This window comes from Convolutriloba macropyga, chromosome 15 (genome assembly GCF_964194025.1).
Source record: "Convolutriloba macropyga chromosome 15, txConMacr16.3, whole genome shotgun sequence".
NCBI lineage: Eukaryota > Metazoa > Xenacoelomorpha > Acoela > Convolutidae > Convolutriloba > Convolutriloba macropyga.
Genome location: NC_134482.1, coordinates 8558082 through 8575380, shown reverse-complemented (window position 1 = coordinate 8575380; position 17299 = coordinate 8558082). Strand labels below are relative to the sequence as shown.

The following is a 17299-nucleotide window of genomic DNA, read 5'->3' as shown; positions in this document are numbered from 1 at the left end:
CATCAGATTATATTCTGTTTCATAAAATTTATAAGCATGCTATATAGCAATGATCAAAAAGAATTTGGTGATAAACTGAATTTAAATTTCAATTCATTGCTTAGAAGTTTTTGAATTTTGTCTTTTTTAGTGCGATTATATTGAGAGCTCTTAAAATGAATTATACAGTTTTCTCATTAAGTCTGTATGATTATGTGTTGTGAACTTTCTCTTTTCAAGAAATAATTATGCCGGATGTAAATTTTGACGATGACTATTTGAAAACAAATCAAAACTTTGCTTATCACGAGAGAATTTATTGAACTATAAATAATTAATACACATCTTTGGAAACTACATCGGTAAGTTTCCGCGCAAAATTAAAAAAAAATATATATTTTCTCTAATTCAATCAATTAGAAAGAACAGCGCCCAAACTTGCAAGAATCTTGCAAGATAACCATCGTATTGCAAAATCTTTTAATATAACCATCTGATCTCGACTCTGAGCTTTGCAAAATTTTCTTAGCTTTTTCATGCTTCTCCTGGAGTTATTATTCAGACAAGGTTTTTTCTGGCGTCATTTGAGCAGTGGTGAATTTAATTGTTTTGTTATCCACTAAAAACTAACCAAAAGTTAATTCTAAACTGCTCTCGATATATATACTAATTTCTAAATCAATTTATGATAATATATTTCATAATATATAATAATATTATATTTCACAACTTACATAATTTCACCGCATTCACCGCATTTCACCGCAAAATTATGTACAAAATTTGTGGTGAAAAAAAACTTTTCACCGCTTATCTTACATATTTTTCCGATTTTTCCTCGACCTGGGCAAAGCAAACTTCTTGTATTAGACCCTATATTAATAAACTTCTGCAGAGTAATACATTAAAAAAATTCATGATCTCAGACTTCAGCACTTTCTTTGACTTCAGTTATGTTTTGCTCATCATCGAACTGTACGTTGGAAGATGCACTCTGAACTCGGCTGTTGCACTTGCTGACGTCATCTTTAGCGTCTGATGGTTTTGATTGAGCACTGCGACTGTGGTTGTTGTTCTTTCGGAAGCTCAAAGACCGGAAAAAGCCACTTTGGGAGAGGTTATCCTTTCGTAGGGATTGTTTTTCCTAAACGCAGATAATACTATATTTCACTTTTATACCGGTTACTCATGATAACCATGTTTCTACTGGTCTGCCACTTTCCCGGGAAGAGGATTTTACCGAAAAATAAGGGGGAAAAGAGTGTAAAGATTGTACAAAAGTAATTTAGCCCGTTTAGTGCTGCCCTTAATAAAGGTGTAAAAAGTGGAATTTAACAGTGTGATAATAAAAAATTATTGGTGGAATAAAGATGGATGCACTTGATTTCACACCCTTTTTATTACAACCAAAAATGATGGGGCCGTAATTGATAGTAGGGCCCTAATTCGGTGCCGTAGTGATTTAATAACTAGAAATTTAACTACTTTAACGATTTGATCTAAGACATTGGCTGTTGCACAGCTGGGCTTGGTCATGTAATTTTAAGCCACCCGGGATCCCCCCGTTGCAGAACACGTGCCATTACATAATAAATCATAATGTAAATATATGGCACGTGCGTGTTGGGGGGGGGGGTGCAAATAACATGCGCCCACTAAGCTGGGGGGGGGGGGGGGGGGGGGCACAAACGGAAAAGATGCAAACTTTCAATGAAAGATCTACAAGAAGGCCCACTCAACGAAATATTCAAGTTTTTTTTTTGATAAATGCAGAAAGTTTGGGTGGCATCTTTTGTTCTTGTTAGCACACACTAATTATTTTTTATTTGGTTTCTTCTGAAGGATGCTCTTGTTAGTGGCTAAGTTTATAAAACGCTCAAAACATAAAATTAAGGTTGGGGGGGGGGGGCACAGAGTACATTGGACATCGTACCTTTCGCATACACCCATACTGATAGTTGAGAGCCTCTATCTCTCTGTTGATGCTCTTGATGTTGAGAGAGTGAGATGTCTCCAAATGGGACACCCTCCTCCCCAAGTCTCTCTGGTTCACTGCATGTCTTCTGGTCCTGAACTCGGTTGAGTTCTTCTTCTCAAGACTCGGTTTCAATTCATGTGACAGAACCTGTGTGCAATGAATGGTTTTAAGGGGGACTATTTTGTCTGGGACTGTGTTGAATGATTTTTTGATTTTTTGGCTAGAAAGATTTTTTTTAACAATTTTTTTTTAAAAAAGACAGAATCAATTTATCACCATTCAGTCTGAAAGCAGATTTAATAAGGACCTAAGAAAATAAAACCTCGTCCAGTCTGTTCACAGGATCTCAATAAAAGATTTTTCAAAAGATATGAAAAAAGAAAACAGAATTTGAAGCACCAAATAAGTGTGACAGAGGGAATTGAACTATCTGCGATAGTACCATCCCGGGTCGAGGTGTCAGCGCCATTCAACGCAAAATTATGTAAGATAAGCGGTTAATGCGGATATTTTTGTAAGATAAGCGGTGAATGCGGTGAAATTACATAAATCAGGCGGTGAATGCGGTGAAAAAAACTTTATCGGCTGGTAGCGCTGAAATTACATAATTTAACCGTTGAATTTAGCGGTGAAATTACATAAATTCACCGCTTCGAAAAAAAGTGTCCAAATTATGTAAGATAAGCGGTGAATGCGGTGAAATTACATAAATTCACCGCTCAACTTAGTGGTGAACTTACATAAATTCACCGCTTAGAAAAAATTGTTAAAGATGTTTGAGATCAGCAAAGAATGCGGTGAAATTAATGGTGAGTGTGGGAGGAATTGTTAGATTTGCCTTCCCACTAAAACTACCCCTTAATCTTACATCTTTTTGACACTTTTTCTAAGCGGTGACTTTATGTAATTTCACCACTAGAGTAAGCGGCGAACTTACAAAAATTCACCACATTTCACCGCTAAAATATGTAATTTCACCGCTAAAAATTGCAAATCTTACAAAAATTCACCGCGCATGTTTTGCAGAAAGTAGAGTGAATTCGATTTATATTCAAACAAAAAATAATAGAATTTAGTGAGAGATGGCGCAATGGAAGAAGAAGTGGATGACATGCAGGAGGTGAGAGGTTCGGACCCTTGTAAGGGCGGTGAAATTACATATTTTAGCGGTGAATTGTGGTGAAATTTTGTAAGATCACCGCTTAGTCTAGCCGTGAACTTACATAATTTCACCGCATTCACCGCATTTCACCGCCAAATTATGTACGAAATTTGCGGTGAAAAAACTAACTTTTCACCGCTTATCTTACATATTTTTGCATTTTTTTCTCGACCCGGGATGGAGTTTATTGAGGGAATATAGAGAAAAAATAACGAAAGGTCACGTGATGTGTTTGAAATGCTTAAAGTTCTCTGGGAGGTTATCATCATGACGTTTCCAAACTTTTTTGAGCGTTTTATAAAAAAATGAATTCAAACGTTTTCCCCTACGGTTGTCACTTTTGCAGAAACCTGAAGATATTATTTCGTGACTTGAATAAAATTTTGAACAATTGTGGCCAAGTTGTGAATTCAAAAAATTATACTAAAATCCACAAAAAGCAGACCATGTCACGTATGCTCAGATTATACTTCATGGATTTGAAAACGATTCAATTCAATATGCAAAAAAAAATTCAAAAAAGGTACCACAAGGGCCATCTATGCTATAAATTTTAATAGGACTAGTCTTTCACTGATTTGAATAACAGGATTTCAAATTTATTCCCAACGATATATTAATTATCATCGCTCACTTAGAACATGTCATAAACAGATTGCATAAGAGTTTATTGTTCCGACCCCTCTTGAGGGGGGAGGAACTATATACTCAAATGGGTTTTTTTGTTCAGACTTTGGCCGATCGATATATTCATCGTAGAGAGTTGAGACTGGTATCATTAGAAAGCTTGTCCAACGTAGAATATGGAATTAAAAAGATTTTTATATTTTCGTTTTTGACAGGGAGATATCGAGGTTTAAACTTTCGAGAAAACAGAGTGAATTCCGTTGATTTCATTCACCTTTTTTCGGAATATTTTCCCCAATTTTGATAAAAATTAATAAAATTTTTCAAGAAAATGTTGTTGATTTTAGGTTTAAAGACAAAAAATATTGTCGGCTGTTTTCATTGAATTTTTTTTTGTCACAAATTCCGGCTAAATATTTCACAAAATTCAGACTTTTTCATCAAAAACAGCACGAAATAAGTTTCTTTAGTCCGCTCTGATTAAATTTGCAGCAATTGAACACCCAAACACCACTAACACAATCTTTTTAGACTGAAAAGGGGGCTAATTCCACTTCAACTTCCGTTGAGAGGGCTCTGTATATAAAAATTTGCCGTTTTTTGCTAACTTTATTCGTTGATTATCAAAAACGCAGCCTTTATTTTTAAATTTCTAACGTACAAAATATCTATATCAATGATTTTCCAAAAATAAATATTTCTAATGGACAATTAGCATTAGCAAGACTAGTTCTGTACCAATCTTGGACCGTTACAATCCAAAAATATTTCGGATTGTCGTCAGTCGAGTTTCTATAAAAAAAAAATCCGATCTTTTTTATATTAATTTAAAAAACAGAACATTTCAAATCAAAGCTCACTGGTGATAGGTCCTATTGGCTCCCTAATTAGTTTAAAATTATTTTATCTAGTTGATTGCTGGAAAGCTTATGTTCGTTTTGACTTTTAAAATAATAGTTTGACTTTTAACCTTGTAGCCTATTGTCAGCAATCAAAGAGTGCTCCTTAGGTTTTATTGCGGTTTTACGCCTTAAGTTATGGTGTTCTGGCTTTGATACTACTAGATTTCACAACATTTTTTTTAATTTTTAGGTATTTGCCCATTTTTCATGTCTTCTAGTTTTGTCAAATTATCACGTTTTTGTCGGTTCATATATCATATTTTTTGCGTTCACTATAACGCACAATTGATTATATTTAAATGCTTAAAGATATAGATTGTGGTTCTTTACCGCTTCGACAGTACTTCCTCGAAGAATTTAATTTTGTCTTTAACTGTCGCTTTTAGTTTGTCTTTTTAGTCGTATTTAATTTCCTGCACAATGACCCTGTTTGATTTGTTTTTTTTTGGAAGAGTAGATGAGCCGATATTCTGATATTAAAAGATAGATAATGGTTCTCATTACTATGAAAACAATTGTTTTCCAAAATGAAAAAAAAAAAACATTTCAACTTCGCAATTTTGTTCCTTTTTCTGTCTGTTTGTTACCTGGTCTCGTTAATTAAAGGTTGAAGATGACATTATTTTGTCAAGGGACGGTGTCAAAAGAGATTGGTGTCACAAAATCTAATGTTCTTAAAGAATTCGTCATGACTTTACGGGCTTCGAGGCACGGGTTTTTCACAAAAAAAAGTAAATTAGTTTTTGATTTTTGTCATATTTGACGTTTTTTTGTGACGTAAGACTTGTTTTGGATATTTGCAGGTCTTGAGGGCTTCCTTTGGAAGAATAAACGAACCAATTCAATTTTTTCATTTTGTAATTAATGGCTTTCATAGCTTTGGAAATAAATTTTCGCTAAAAACAAGAATTACATAATCTTGCTTTTTTCTTTTTGGTCTAATTGTTACCTAGTTTCATTAGTGAGAGGTCACATAATACACTTCAAGGGAAGCTGTCAAAGAGGAATTTGTGTCACAAAATCTAATGTTTTAAGAGAATTCATTATGACTTTACTGGCTTCCACAATGGTTTTTCACAAAAAAAAATAAATGAATTTTTGATTTTGTCATATTTGACCTTCTTTTTGTAGATGTAAGACATATTCTGGATAATTGCAGGTCTCCAGGGCTTCCTTTGGAAGAATGGACGAACCTACTCAAATTTTTCATTTTGAAATTAATGGCTTTTATGTCTTTTGAAATAATTTTTTTTCAAAAAAAAACAAGAATTGCATAATTTTGCATTTTTTTCTTTTTTGTCTAATTGTTGCTCATTTTCATTAATAAGCGGCCGCATAATAGATTATCGGTGTTCAACGAAGGTTTATAATCAAACATGTTTTAGGGGCCAAAGTATGGCTTTACGGCTTCCAAAGCCTTTTCTGACAAGTTATAATTGATTTTTAGTATGTTGTCTATTTGTTGTTCTTTTTGTAACTGCATAAAAAATTGAATACCAAGAGTTCTTAATTTCCTTCTATAGAATATTTGGTAATTATAAACCTATGGGATAATTTTGTTGATTCCTAATGGTTTTCATTACTTTGAAATTAATTGTTCCTTTTAAAAAAAATTCAGCGAATTTTCTAACTTTAAAGGTTCTGTTCTTTTTTGTCTAATTGTTACCAAGCTTTATTATGAAATGGTGAATAACCATTTTTGTCTGTTGAATTACAAGTTAATTTGTTTTTTTTTCAGTTTTATCTGACGCTATTTTGACGTTGTAATTAAGTTTTGTTTTTTAAAACGGTCATAAGTTTTTTGATGTATTTAATGTTTGTTGTTGTTGTTTGATTTTGCCGTTCATCTTCGCTCGCTTTCTTAATATCGGCATATCTCATCAATCTAATGCATCATTTTTTACTCCACTGAGTTTTTTGCTTTGGAGGCTATCTTTTCATTCATACACCAGTTTTTTTTTTGAAAAATACTCGAATTTTTTGTGTTTTTCCATCTGTTCCTCATTTGATAGACAATTATGCCAAATTTGTGGATGAGCGGGGTCGGAACTTTATGTGCGATCGCACATTACCGAGCCGCCTTGTTTCATCTGTGATTAATTGGTGGAATATAAAATAAATGTTAATGAAGTGTATTTTGAGGAAGTGTATTATGAACGTAAAATCAAAAGAGCCTGAAAACTTTTTCAAAATGCTTTTTTAGAAATTTCTTTCAAAATTTACCATTTCGACAACAATTTCTCAAAGAATCAAGAGTTTTTCTATAATAAAATATTTATATTACAATTTTATAAAAACACATAAAAGCTACAAACACAGCGTTTGTTTCTATAACTTCAAAAAATTAGAAAAATATTAAGTGCAACATTTACTCATAAATTTAATTAGTCGTGCAACAGTCACTTGAGCATATAAGGCGTTTGTTCAGCCTATGAGGTGAAATGATTTATGCTACAACCAGCAGCCCAGAGCCCACAAAATGATTTGGCCCTAAAAGAAAATCAAATTAAGAGCCCACAAACTAGTGCGTTTGCACATGATTTGCCAACCCCGCTCATCTACATTTTTTTTATTTAAATGTATTCCAAAAGAGGAAGAAATAGAAAACTTTCAAAAATTTTATTTATCTCAAAAATTATTTGGAGTATGAATAAAAGAGTTGCTGTAAACTCAAACCACTAAACTAACTAAACACTGCCATTTGAGGGGATCAATGAAATATTTCATTAACAAGACTACGAGACAAAACAAACAAAAAAGCAATCGACAATGATTGTATTCTCTCAAAAATAAAATTTTTGAAGTCATTGAAACCATTAGTTGTACTGAAATCTATAATTGTTCCGACCCCTCTTGAGGGGGGGGGGAACTATATACTCAAATGGGTTTTTTTTTGTTCATTCAATTTTCGCCGATCGTTATATTCATCGTAGAGAGTTGAGACTGGTATCATTAGAAAGCTCGTCCAGCGTAGAATGTGTAATTAAAAAAAATTTTAATTTTCGTATTCTACGGGGAGTTATCGAGGTTTAAACTTCTGAGAAAAGTAGAGTGAATTCACGATGTTTTTATTCACATTTTCCAAAATTTTTGCCAGATTTTTGGTCATGTTTGCCGAAAATTGTTAACAAATTTAAGAATAATGTCTTTCATTTCATTTTTTAAGACAAAAAAGCTTTGTTGATTACTCTGATTTAATTTTTTTGGTCAAAAACTCTGGATAAATATTTCAAAATTCAGCCTTTTTCATCAAAAACAGCACGAAATAAGCTACTTTAGTCCACTTTGATTAAATTTGCCGACAGTATACCTCCAAACAACACTAATACAATCTTTTTAGACTCAAAAGGGGACTATTTCTACTTCAGCTTCCGCTGAGAGTGCTCTGTAATTAAAACTTGCCGTTTTTTGCTAACTTTACTCGTTGATTATCAAAAGTGCAGAATTTATTTTTGATTTTTCAACAAACAAATTATCTATATCTACAACATTCGAAAATCAACTGTTCCTGGGGGACAATAGGCATTAGCAGAGCTATTTTTGGGCCAATTTGGACTGTTACAATCCAAAAGGAATTCGGATTGTAATCAGTCGGTCTTTTTTTTAAAAAAAGAACTTTTTTTAATAATGAAGAACAGAAAATATCAAATCAATTCTCAGGAGTGATAGATCCAATTGGCTTCCTAATTAGCTACAAGCTAGTGCATTTAGTTTTTACTTGGAAGTTCATGATCGTTTCGACTTTTAAGAATAATTGATTTTTAAAGAAATTATGGCTAAATGAATTTTCCTCTATATTTTCTTAATTTAGTCAACCTGTAGCTTAGTGTCAGCAAATAAAGAATGCATCTTCATTCTACTGAATTGAAATTTATATTCGATTGTGGTTTTAAGTCTGAAGTTATTGTTTTCTGGCTTTGATACTACTAGATTTCAGAATTTTTTGTTTAAATATATTTGCGAGTATTTCACGTTTTCTAGTCACATTATCACATTATTGACCGTTCTCATATCACATTGTTAGCATTCAAACTAAAATACAACTGAAGATTTTAAAATCCTGAAAGGTATAGATTATTGTTTTAATGGCCTCGACACCTCTTTCTTAAAAAAAAATTAATTGAATTTTCTAATTTTGTCTTTAACTGTCATTTTTAATTTGTCGTTTTGGTCGTCTGAAACTTCCCGAATAGCGATAGGTTTTCACTGGTTTTTCATGAATGCATAGATGAGCCAATAATCAATCTGATAATAATAGATAGCTGATGGCTTTCTTGACTTTGAAAACAATCGTTTTCCAAAACTAAAAAAAAACGTTTTAACTTCGCAAGTATGTTCTTTTTGTTTTTCTTTTTTACCTAATCTTCTTTAATTACAGATCAAATATGACATTATGGGTGTCAAGGATAGGTGTCAAAAAGAATTGATGTCCCAAAAACTGTTTTTTTTAAAGATTGTGTTATGACCTTACTGACTTCGACACCGGTTTTCACAAAAACAGTAAATTTATTTGATTTTTGTCTTACTTTACGTTCTTTTTGTAGAAGCAAGACATATTCTGGATAATTGCAGGTCTCAAATGCTTCCCATGGATGAATAAATGACCCCATTTAAATATTTAATTTTGTAATTAATGTCTTTCATGACATTGAATATAATTTTCTTTCGAATATAATTTTCTTCTTACTTTTGCTCTTTTCTCTTTTTTGTCTACTTGTTACCTAGTCTCACTAAAGAATGGCCACATACTTTATTATCGGTGTTTTAAAAAGGTGAAGTCGAATATTTTTTGAGGGCCAAAATATGGCTAGACGGTTTTTCTGGCAAGTTTCAATTGAATTTTTGTTTGTTGTTTTTTTTGTTGTTTTTAGCCTCTTAATAAAAATGAATAAGGCCAGGTCCTAATGCCCTCTCATAGAAGCATTGGTAATCGTAAACCTTTGGAATAATTTACTTGATTTCTAATGGTTTTCAAGACTTTTAAGTTAATTGTTTAAAAATATAAGCGAATTTTTCAACTTTACTGTTTTTGTTCTTTTTGTCTAATTGTTACCGAACCTTTTTATGGACTGGTCCATATCTTTTCTAATGATTTATAAGTTATTTTGTTTAGTTTTAGGTTTTCTGACGGTATGATGCTTTGTTATCAAATTTTGTTTTTTAAAACGGACATAAAGTTTTTGATGTAACTAATGTTTGTTGTTGTTGTTGTTGTTTGATTTTGCTGTTCGTCTGGACTCGTTTTCTTAATATTGGCATATCACAGCAATCTAAAGCTTTAATTTTCATTCCACTGAGTTGTTTGCTTTGGAGGCTATCTTATCGTTCATTTACAATTTTTTTGAAAAATACTTGAGGTTTTTTGAGTTTTTTGGGTTTCCCCAAAAATTAATTTTTGGGTTTGTCTATCTGTTCCTCATTTGGTAGACAATTATGCCAAAATTGGGGATGGGCGGGGGCGGAAATTTATGTGCCATCGCAAATTACCGAGCCACCATGTTAGTTTTTTTTAATAAGCATTAGCAGGGCTACTTTTGGGCCAATTTGGACTGTATCAATCCAAAAAGAGTTCGGATTGTAATCAGTCGGTCTTTTTTTTAAAAAAGAACTTTTTTTAATAATAAAGAACAGAACATATCAAATCAAAGCTCAGGAGTGATAGTCCAATTGGCTTCCTAATTAGCTACAAGCTAATGCATTTAGTTTTTTACTTGGAAGTTTATGATCGTTTCGACTTTTAGAATAATTGCTTTTTAAAGAAATTATGGCTTAATGAACTTTTCCTCTATTTTTTCTTAATTCGGTCACATTGTAGCTTAGTGTCAACAAATAAAGAATGGATATTCATTCTCTTGAATTAAAATTTATTGTCGATTGTGGTTTTAAGTCTGAAGTTATTCTTTTCTGGTTTTGATACTACTAGATCTCAGATTTTTTTTGTTTTTATATATTTGCGAGTATTTCACGTTTTCTAGTCACATTATCACATTATTGACCGTTCTCATATCACATTGTTAGCGTTCAAACTAAAATACAACTGAAGATAATAAAATCCTGAAAGGTATAGATTATTATTTTAATGGCCTCGACACTTCTTTCTTAAAGAAATTAATTGAATTTATTAATTTTGTCTTTAACTGTCATTTTTAATTTGTCGTTTTGGTCGTCTGAAACTTCCCGAATAGCGATAGGTTTTCACTGGCGTTTCATGAATGCATAGATGAGCCAATAATCAATCTGATAATAATAGATAGCTGATGGCTTTCTTGACTTTGAAAACAATCGTTTTCCAAAACTAAAAAAAAAACTTTTTAACTTCGCAAGTATGTTCTTTTTGTTTTTCTTTTTTACCTAATTTTCTTTAATTACAGATCAAATATGACATTATGGGTGTCAAGGAAAGGTGTCAAAAGGGATTGATGTCCAAAAATCTGTTTTTTAAAGAATGCGTTATGACCTTACTGACTTGGACACCGGTTTTCACAAAAAAAGTAAATTTATTTGATTTTTGTCTTATTTTACGTTCTTTTTGTAGAAGCAAGACATATTCTGGATAATTGCAGGTCTCAAAGGCTTCCCTTGGATGAATAAATGACCCTATTTAAAAATTTAAATTTGTAATTATTGTATTTCATGACTTTGAATATAATTTTCTTTCGAAAAAAATCGAAGTTATTACATACTTTTGCTTTTTTCTCTTTTCTGTCTACCTGTTACCTAGTCTCACTAAAAAATGGCCACATACTTCATTATCGGTGTTTGAAGAAGGTGAAATCGAATATTTTTTGAGGGCCAAAATATGGCTAGACGGTTTTTCTGGCATTTTTCAATTGAATTTTTGTTTGCTTTTTTGTTGTTTTTAGCTTCTTAATAAAAATGAATAAGGACGGGTCCTTATGCCCTCCTATAGAGGCAATGGTAATCATAAAATTTTGGGATGTTTTACTTGATTTTTAATGGTTTTCATTAGTTTTAAGTTAATTGTTTAAAAAATAAGCGAATTTTTTAACTTTACTATTTTTGTTCTTTTTGTCTAATTGTTACCGAACCTTTTTATGGACTGGTCCATATCTTTTCTAGTGATTTATAAGTTATTTTGTTTAGTTTTAGTTTTATCTGACGAAATGCTGACTTTGTTATTAAATTTTGTTTTTAAAACGGACATAAAGTTTTTGATGTAATTAAGGTTTGTTGTTGTTGTTGTTTCATTTTTCTGTTCGTCTTGACTCGCTTTCTTAATATTGGCATATCACAGAAATCTGAAGCTTCACTTTTAACCCACTGAGTTGTTTGCTTTGGAGGCTTTCTTATCGTTCATACACAATTTCTTTGAAAAATAGTTCGGGTTTTTTGGGTTTCCCAAAAAATAATATTTGGGTTTCTCTATCTGTTCCCCATTTCGTAGACAATTATGCCAAAATTGTGGATGGGCGGGGTCGGAACATTAGGTGCCATCGCAAATTACCGAGCCGCCATGTTAGTTTTATTTTTAACTCCAGAGGAAATCATGGTGGCCTCTCATTATCCAATTTATGTCACTATGAACAACCAAAACTGAATACAATGAAAAATTTTTAAAAAAACGCTAAAAATCATGGTCCAAGCCAAAAAAATACCTTACACTTAAATTAACAAAACTCGAAGAACATTTGTTTAAAAATGGGCCGGCATTCAACGCCATCAAGACTTGAATTTAGTTTTCTAATATTGAGAGACATTAAAAATAAAACTCAAATATGGGAAAAAGTTTCTAAATCAACAAATTTTTTATGAAATTTCGTAGAATCAAGGCCAAAACCCAATGTATAAAAAAACTCAACTATAACATCATCAGCAACTGGCGCAACCTACCATTGATCAACCTCGGCAGCAAGTTAACAGAAATAAGAAAGTAAGAACAAAAAAATAGAAAAGTTCGAAAGCCACTGCTGATTTTTAAAATAAACAAATTCAAAGTCATGGAAACACATAGCGATGGGCATAAATATTTAATTAGTTTTATTTTTACCTTCATAGTAGGCCAGAGACCTTTTGATTTTACCGACTGTTTTATACGACTGAAAAAGAATGAAAGATATAGGCAAAAGTAAAAATCTCGAAAAATTTGCGAGAAAACGATGTCGAGACCGTTAAAACAGTACATATTCAATAAAACTCTATTTAATTCCGTAGCACCTTCCTTAAAAGATTATGATTTTTGATCAGTCATTAGCGTAAAATTCTGATTAGACAAAAAAAACAAATGTACAAAAATACTCTTTGTCAGTAAGAAGCTACAAGTTGGCAGAAAAAAGATTAAAATACGGCAAACGCAACAACAGCAAAAACACGGCTCAAAATCTTACTATTTTTTGTTTTGAAAATAAATCCTTTTATATATCAGAAAAAACAAAAAGAATACAAATAAAAAACCCATTTTCTTAAAAACAACAACAAACTTACGCAAACAAAGTGTTTATGCAGGCATAAAATTTTTGATTTTCTCACTCAATATCTGAAGTTCCTTAGGCCTAATTTGAACGTAAATAAAAAGATTTGTTGGTAACTGGGCAAAAAATGAAGTCATTCCAGCGTATCAGCGTTTTGGTAATTCACTTAATAGAAACAAAAAAGCCAAAAAAATTCAAAAAGAAAAAAAACAGCGAATGATACATTTCGATCCCACGAATAGTCCAGAACTAGCCTTGATTTTTGTTGTCGTCCTTCAGAAACAGCTCTTGAAACTTCAAATCTAATTTACTCTTATCCGAAATAACAATGAAGATCATAAAATGATGCACAGATAAAACCATGAAAAGCGCAAAAAGCGGTCCTGCGGCATATTTTGAAAACAAGAGCACGGAAAATAATGAATTATGAGGGTCCGTGTGAACAAAAAATTGAACCGACATTGAATGAAACAATCGTAGAGTATGTGTTCATTTCTTACCTGTTTATATCGACTTGCTTCTTCGCGACTACTTTGCAAAACTACAAGTTGTGAGTTGAAATTCATGTCAGATTTATCGTACTTTGCTAAAAACAAAAATGAATGCAAACACATAAACAAAAGATATGTATATGAAACAAAAATAATCAATAAATGAGAATAAAAAAGAACCCAAAAAAATCAATAAGCTGCAAACAAAAAGATTCAAGAATCAGTTCAAAAAAGCAGCGTTCATATCAGTATAGTTAGAGTGCTATTTTGGTGCTGAGCTGACACAAATTTGATCAGGAAGTTCAAATTGGAAAAAGGAAAAGATGTAATTGTTTTCACAGACTTTTTGTCTACAAAGGGAGCAATTGAAATTGAAGTTACTCTTGAAACGACAGGTGTTTTAAAGAGCTGCGCCGTTTACAATGGAAATGTACATCTGCTCATTAATTCAGATTGCAATTCAGACATAATTCAATTTGTGTTAATTATTAATCAGTTTTTAGCTGTTCCATGGAATAAAAGGCTAAGTTCAACTCGTGTTGCCAATCAAGCACTTTCATAATTCCATCTAAGGAAAAATTTGATATTCCAATGGAAAAACAACCAGTTTAGATTAACAAAGAAAAAATTACAAGGAGAAAAAGTGGCGATGATAGCGGTGACATTTATAATGGAAAAACGGAAAGTGCGCGTTTATCAAAATGTTATTGAAAACAATAAAACTTGAACTAAATCAGTTTGGTTTAAAAAAAACAGGAGGGGCTGCACGCAAATGAAAATTGATAGAGCAAGGTCCAATAACAGAATGCCAAAAACCAAAAAAAAACAATCACTTGTGGAAAAAATTAGGCTTTGAAAATGAGACATAACAAAGAGAAAAAAAAGGAAAATGCATTGAGAGATCATTTCGTGGAAAGATGACGCTGTATGAGCATCGCTAAACCTTCGCGAAGAGGTTCTTTCAGTTACAATACAAAGGTTAAAAGAACTCATTTTCGGATTTATTTTGTCGGATCAATTTTTTATGAATGCTACTGCTGCTGTGTAATAAAAGGACGTTTAACTTGGGCGAAAAAGTTATATGCCTACTAAACTTGGGGATGTGGGAAGGATGGTGATGCAAGAACTTCAGCAGTTTTCGGTGTTGCGGATAGAGTTGTAACTTCCATAAAGTTGAGGTGTCACGGCACGAAAACTTCAATCATGTCTTTGAAAAAAAAAGTTGAAATCAGTTACCTGAAAATATGTAACCTTCGAAAAAACCGTAACAGGAAAATTTTGCTGACAAAATAACCTTTTGACAAAATAACATTTTGAAATTTGTTTTGTTCTAGATAAAGAACAAATATTTGGCGATTTGAATCCATGACCTCTCACAAATGTCGCTGATCGTCCACACAACGCGATACCTTTCTCACCTAATCACTTTCTGATCAGTCGTCCACTCAACTCCATGCAACCAGCGAAATTTGACAGCTAGCTAATTTCAAGGCATGGCGTAATCTTCAACAGTATCTAGAATTGACCTTCTGAAGGATACCTGCTGACTCTACCCGTGAGATCCAAATAGAGTGAAAGCAGCCAACCGCCAAATAGAATTAATGACACTTTTTGGATCCCAAAAGATATGACTCCTCGTGGAATTTGACTTCTTGGATGTGTGTTAGAGGTGTACCCTGGTTGAGATGGAAAACATCATGAGGTGAAAGTATACACGGTTTACTGTATGTTTGTTTGCCTCCTCTCCACACTCGCGAGCGTTCTAATTGATCATTCCCAAGTTTTCATGAAGACCAGTTTCTGGGCTACTTGAGTTGGCCATTTTTCGATGACCTCTCCAAACAACTTTCAAGTGCTGCTGCCCATCTTTCCCTTGAATGGGTAGGCGATAAAGTTTCAACCTGAAGAAATGTGAAACGTCAAAGCATGAAAAGTTGACTGGCGTCATTAAAGAAATGAAATCAGTCACCCGCAAAAATGTCACTATCGAAAAAACCGTAACAAAAACCTAGTCTAATCTGTTGGATGGAAAACTTGTTTATCTGCAAAACATTCAATTACACGGTCAATGCTATCATAGATTTGACTTAGATAAAGAATAGATTCAAGGAAATTTATACAATAATCAGTCTCAGATCAGTACATGATGCTAATATGGATTGTGTACTTTAAACATGATTTCGTGATTTCAACTCTTTTCTCTCTTTTTCTCTTTTACCAAGAACCGAAATTCACAGCAAGGCTTTGAACAGGTCTGCATTCTACTCAATTTGAACAAATTCCCCAAATTATATGGAGATTCGCCCGAAAGGCAGACACAAAACCCTCCTGAAAATGGGCAAAAGTTTATGGTTCAAACATACAGAGAGAACCATACAGAGAGCAACCTGTTCTGTAACTGGGGTTGCATAACATACTGGAGGGGTGAGGAAGTGGCACAAACGGAAAAGTTCAGAGTTTTCTGCATGTTTTAAATAAAAAATACCAAATCGATCCTCAAATTATGTCTCATTTTTTCCATAGAATTAACGTTAACAACTTTTTTAAAATTGGAACAATCCATATATTTTGTTTTAGAATTTTTCCATTTTTTTGTGGGCTGAAACAATATTGTTAATGATTTGATTTTTATTGTCCCTCTGTTCGAACCTTGACTTTTGTTTCCTAATTTTGGGAATCCTGCTCTAATGAGTGGAAATGATATCATGTAGACAACCTGTTTATGACATCTGCGCAACATTTCCTTTGTCAAGAGGACTCAATAAAAATGGCATAAGAAGTGTTTGGTTTGCTTGGTTTTCCACGTCGGTATGTTCTGTTTATGTGGCTTCAAACTTGTAATTTCCGTATATTTGACCTGGGACGTAAGAAAGCTTCCGTATATTTCGTTTGTCAGATTTGTTATGATTGGTTTTTCAAAAAAATGGTCATATGTTCGTTTTTAGAACGCAGGAAATTGCCAGTATGTTCGGTTTTTTAGATTCGTTTTGTTTGGTCTCCAACGCAAGAAGTCTTTGATACTTTCTTGTTTTAAAACGTAAGAAATCGTTGATCGTGGAAAACCGTTTGAAACTATACATTCCGAATCTGAGAAACCGAACACACAGATGATTTTTAACGTTTGCAAACAAATATACTGAGTCCAAGAACACTGTAATTTGATGATATAGCACGTGGGGTGTGCAACGAACATTTACGCCCCATATTTCTAAAGGAAAACTTTATATCTGAAAATAATAGCGTTCAGCTTTTTCTGTTCATTTATTGTTCCAAATGTATCTCACAATTAACTCAGGATGATCCGTCTGAACTTATTTTCAATCTAAATTTACCAAAAAATTCCGGGTTCGTTTGAAGTAACACAAATACAAAAATAAACTAAGATATGAAAATCAATATATCTTGCTCACAGGTTCTGAGTTAGATCATTATTAGTTATCGCAAATTATCTGGTGTTGAATTGTTCCTTTTTCATCTTCCAGTGATTCCATGATTAAGATATTTTTGGAGAAGAATAGTTTGTGAGACAAACTGAGGGAAATTTGATCAAGCCAGTCATTTTTGGTCATTTCTAGGGCTCCAAGATAAATCGTGGCGCTCAAGTTAGACCGGCATCTTGTTTTTTTTAATTGATGATGAATATACCTATATAAAAAAATACTCATTGATAACATGGCAATCACAACATAATCTTTCCTTCATTTTGAATTCTAAGAAAATTGCCGGACGCA

The 17299-nt window shown here is 32.7% G+C and overlaps 1 protein-coding gene across 1 annotated transcript; it reads right to left on the bottom strand.

Moving 5' to 3' along the window:
- Window positions 1–599: 599 nt before the first annotated feature.
- On the bottom strand, window positions 600–13733 carry LOC142354334 (uncharacterized). Its single transcript, XM_075406606.1, has 3 exons — window positions 13578–13733; window positions 1913–2104; window positions 600–1123 (listed from the first exon to the last, which is right to left on the bottom strand). The coding sequence occupies exons 1-3, from the start codon at window positions 13689–13691 to the stop codon at window positions 902–904; spliced, it is 528 nt and encodes a 175-aa protein (XP_075262721.1). The 5' UTR covers window positions 13692–13733; the 3' UTR covers window positions 600–901.
- Between the last annotated feature and the right edge of the window lie 3566 nt (window positions 13734–17299).

What these genes read in the sequence shown, in the direction of transcription:
- LOC142354334 (XM_075406606.1), bottom strand. Translation starts at nt 13,691, where the DNA reads ATGTGTTTGCATTCATTTTTGTTTTTAGCAAAGTACGATAAATCTGAC. An exon ending in AAGCAAGTCGATATAAACAG is followed by an intron (nt 2,105 to 13,577) that starts GTAAGAAATGAA and finishes CATTGCACACAG; the next exon opens with GTTCTGTCACATGAATTGAA. An exon ending in AGTATGGGTGTATGCGAAAG is followed by an intron (nt 1,124 to 1,912) that starts GTACGATGTCCA and finishes ATCTGCGTTTAG; the next exon opens with GAAAAACAATCCCTACGAAA.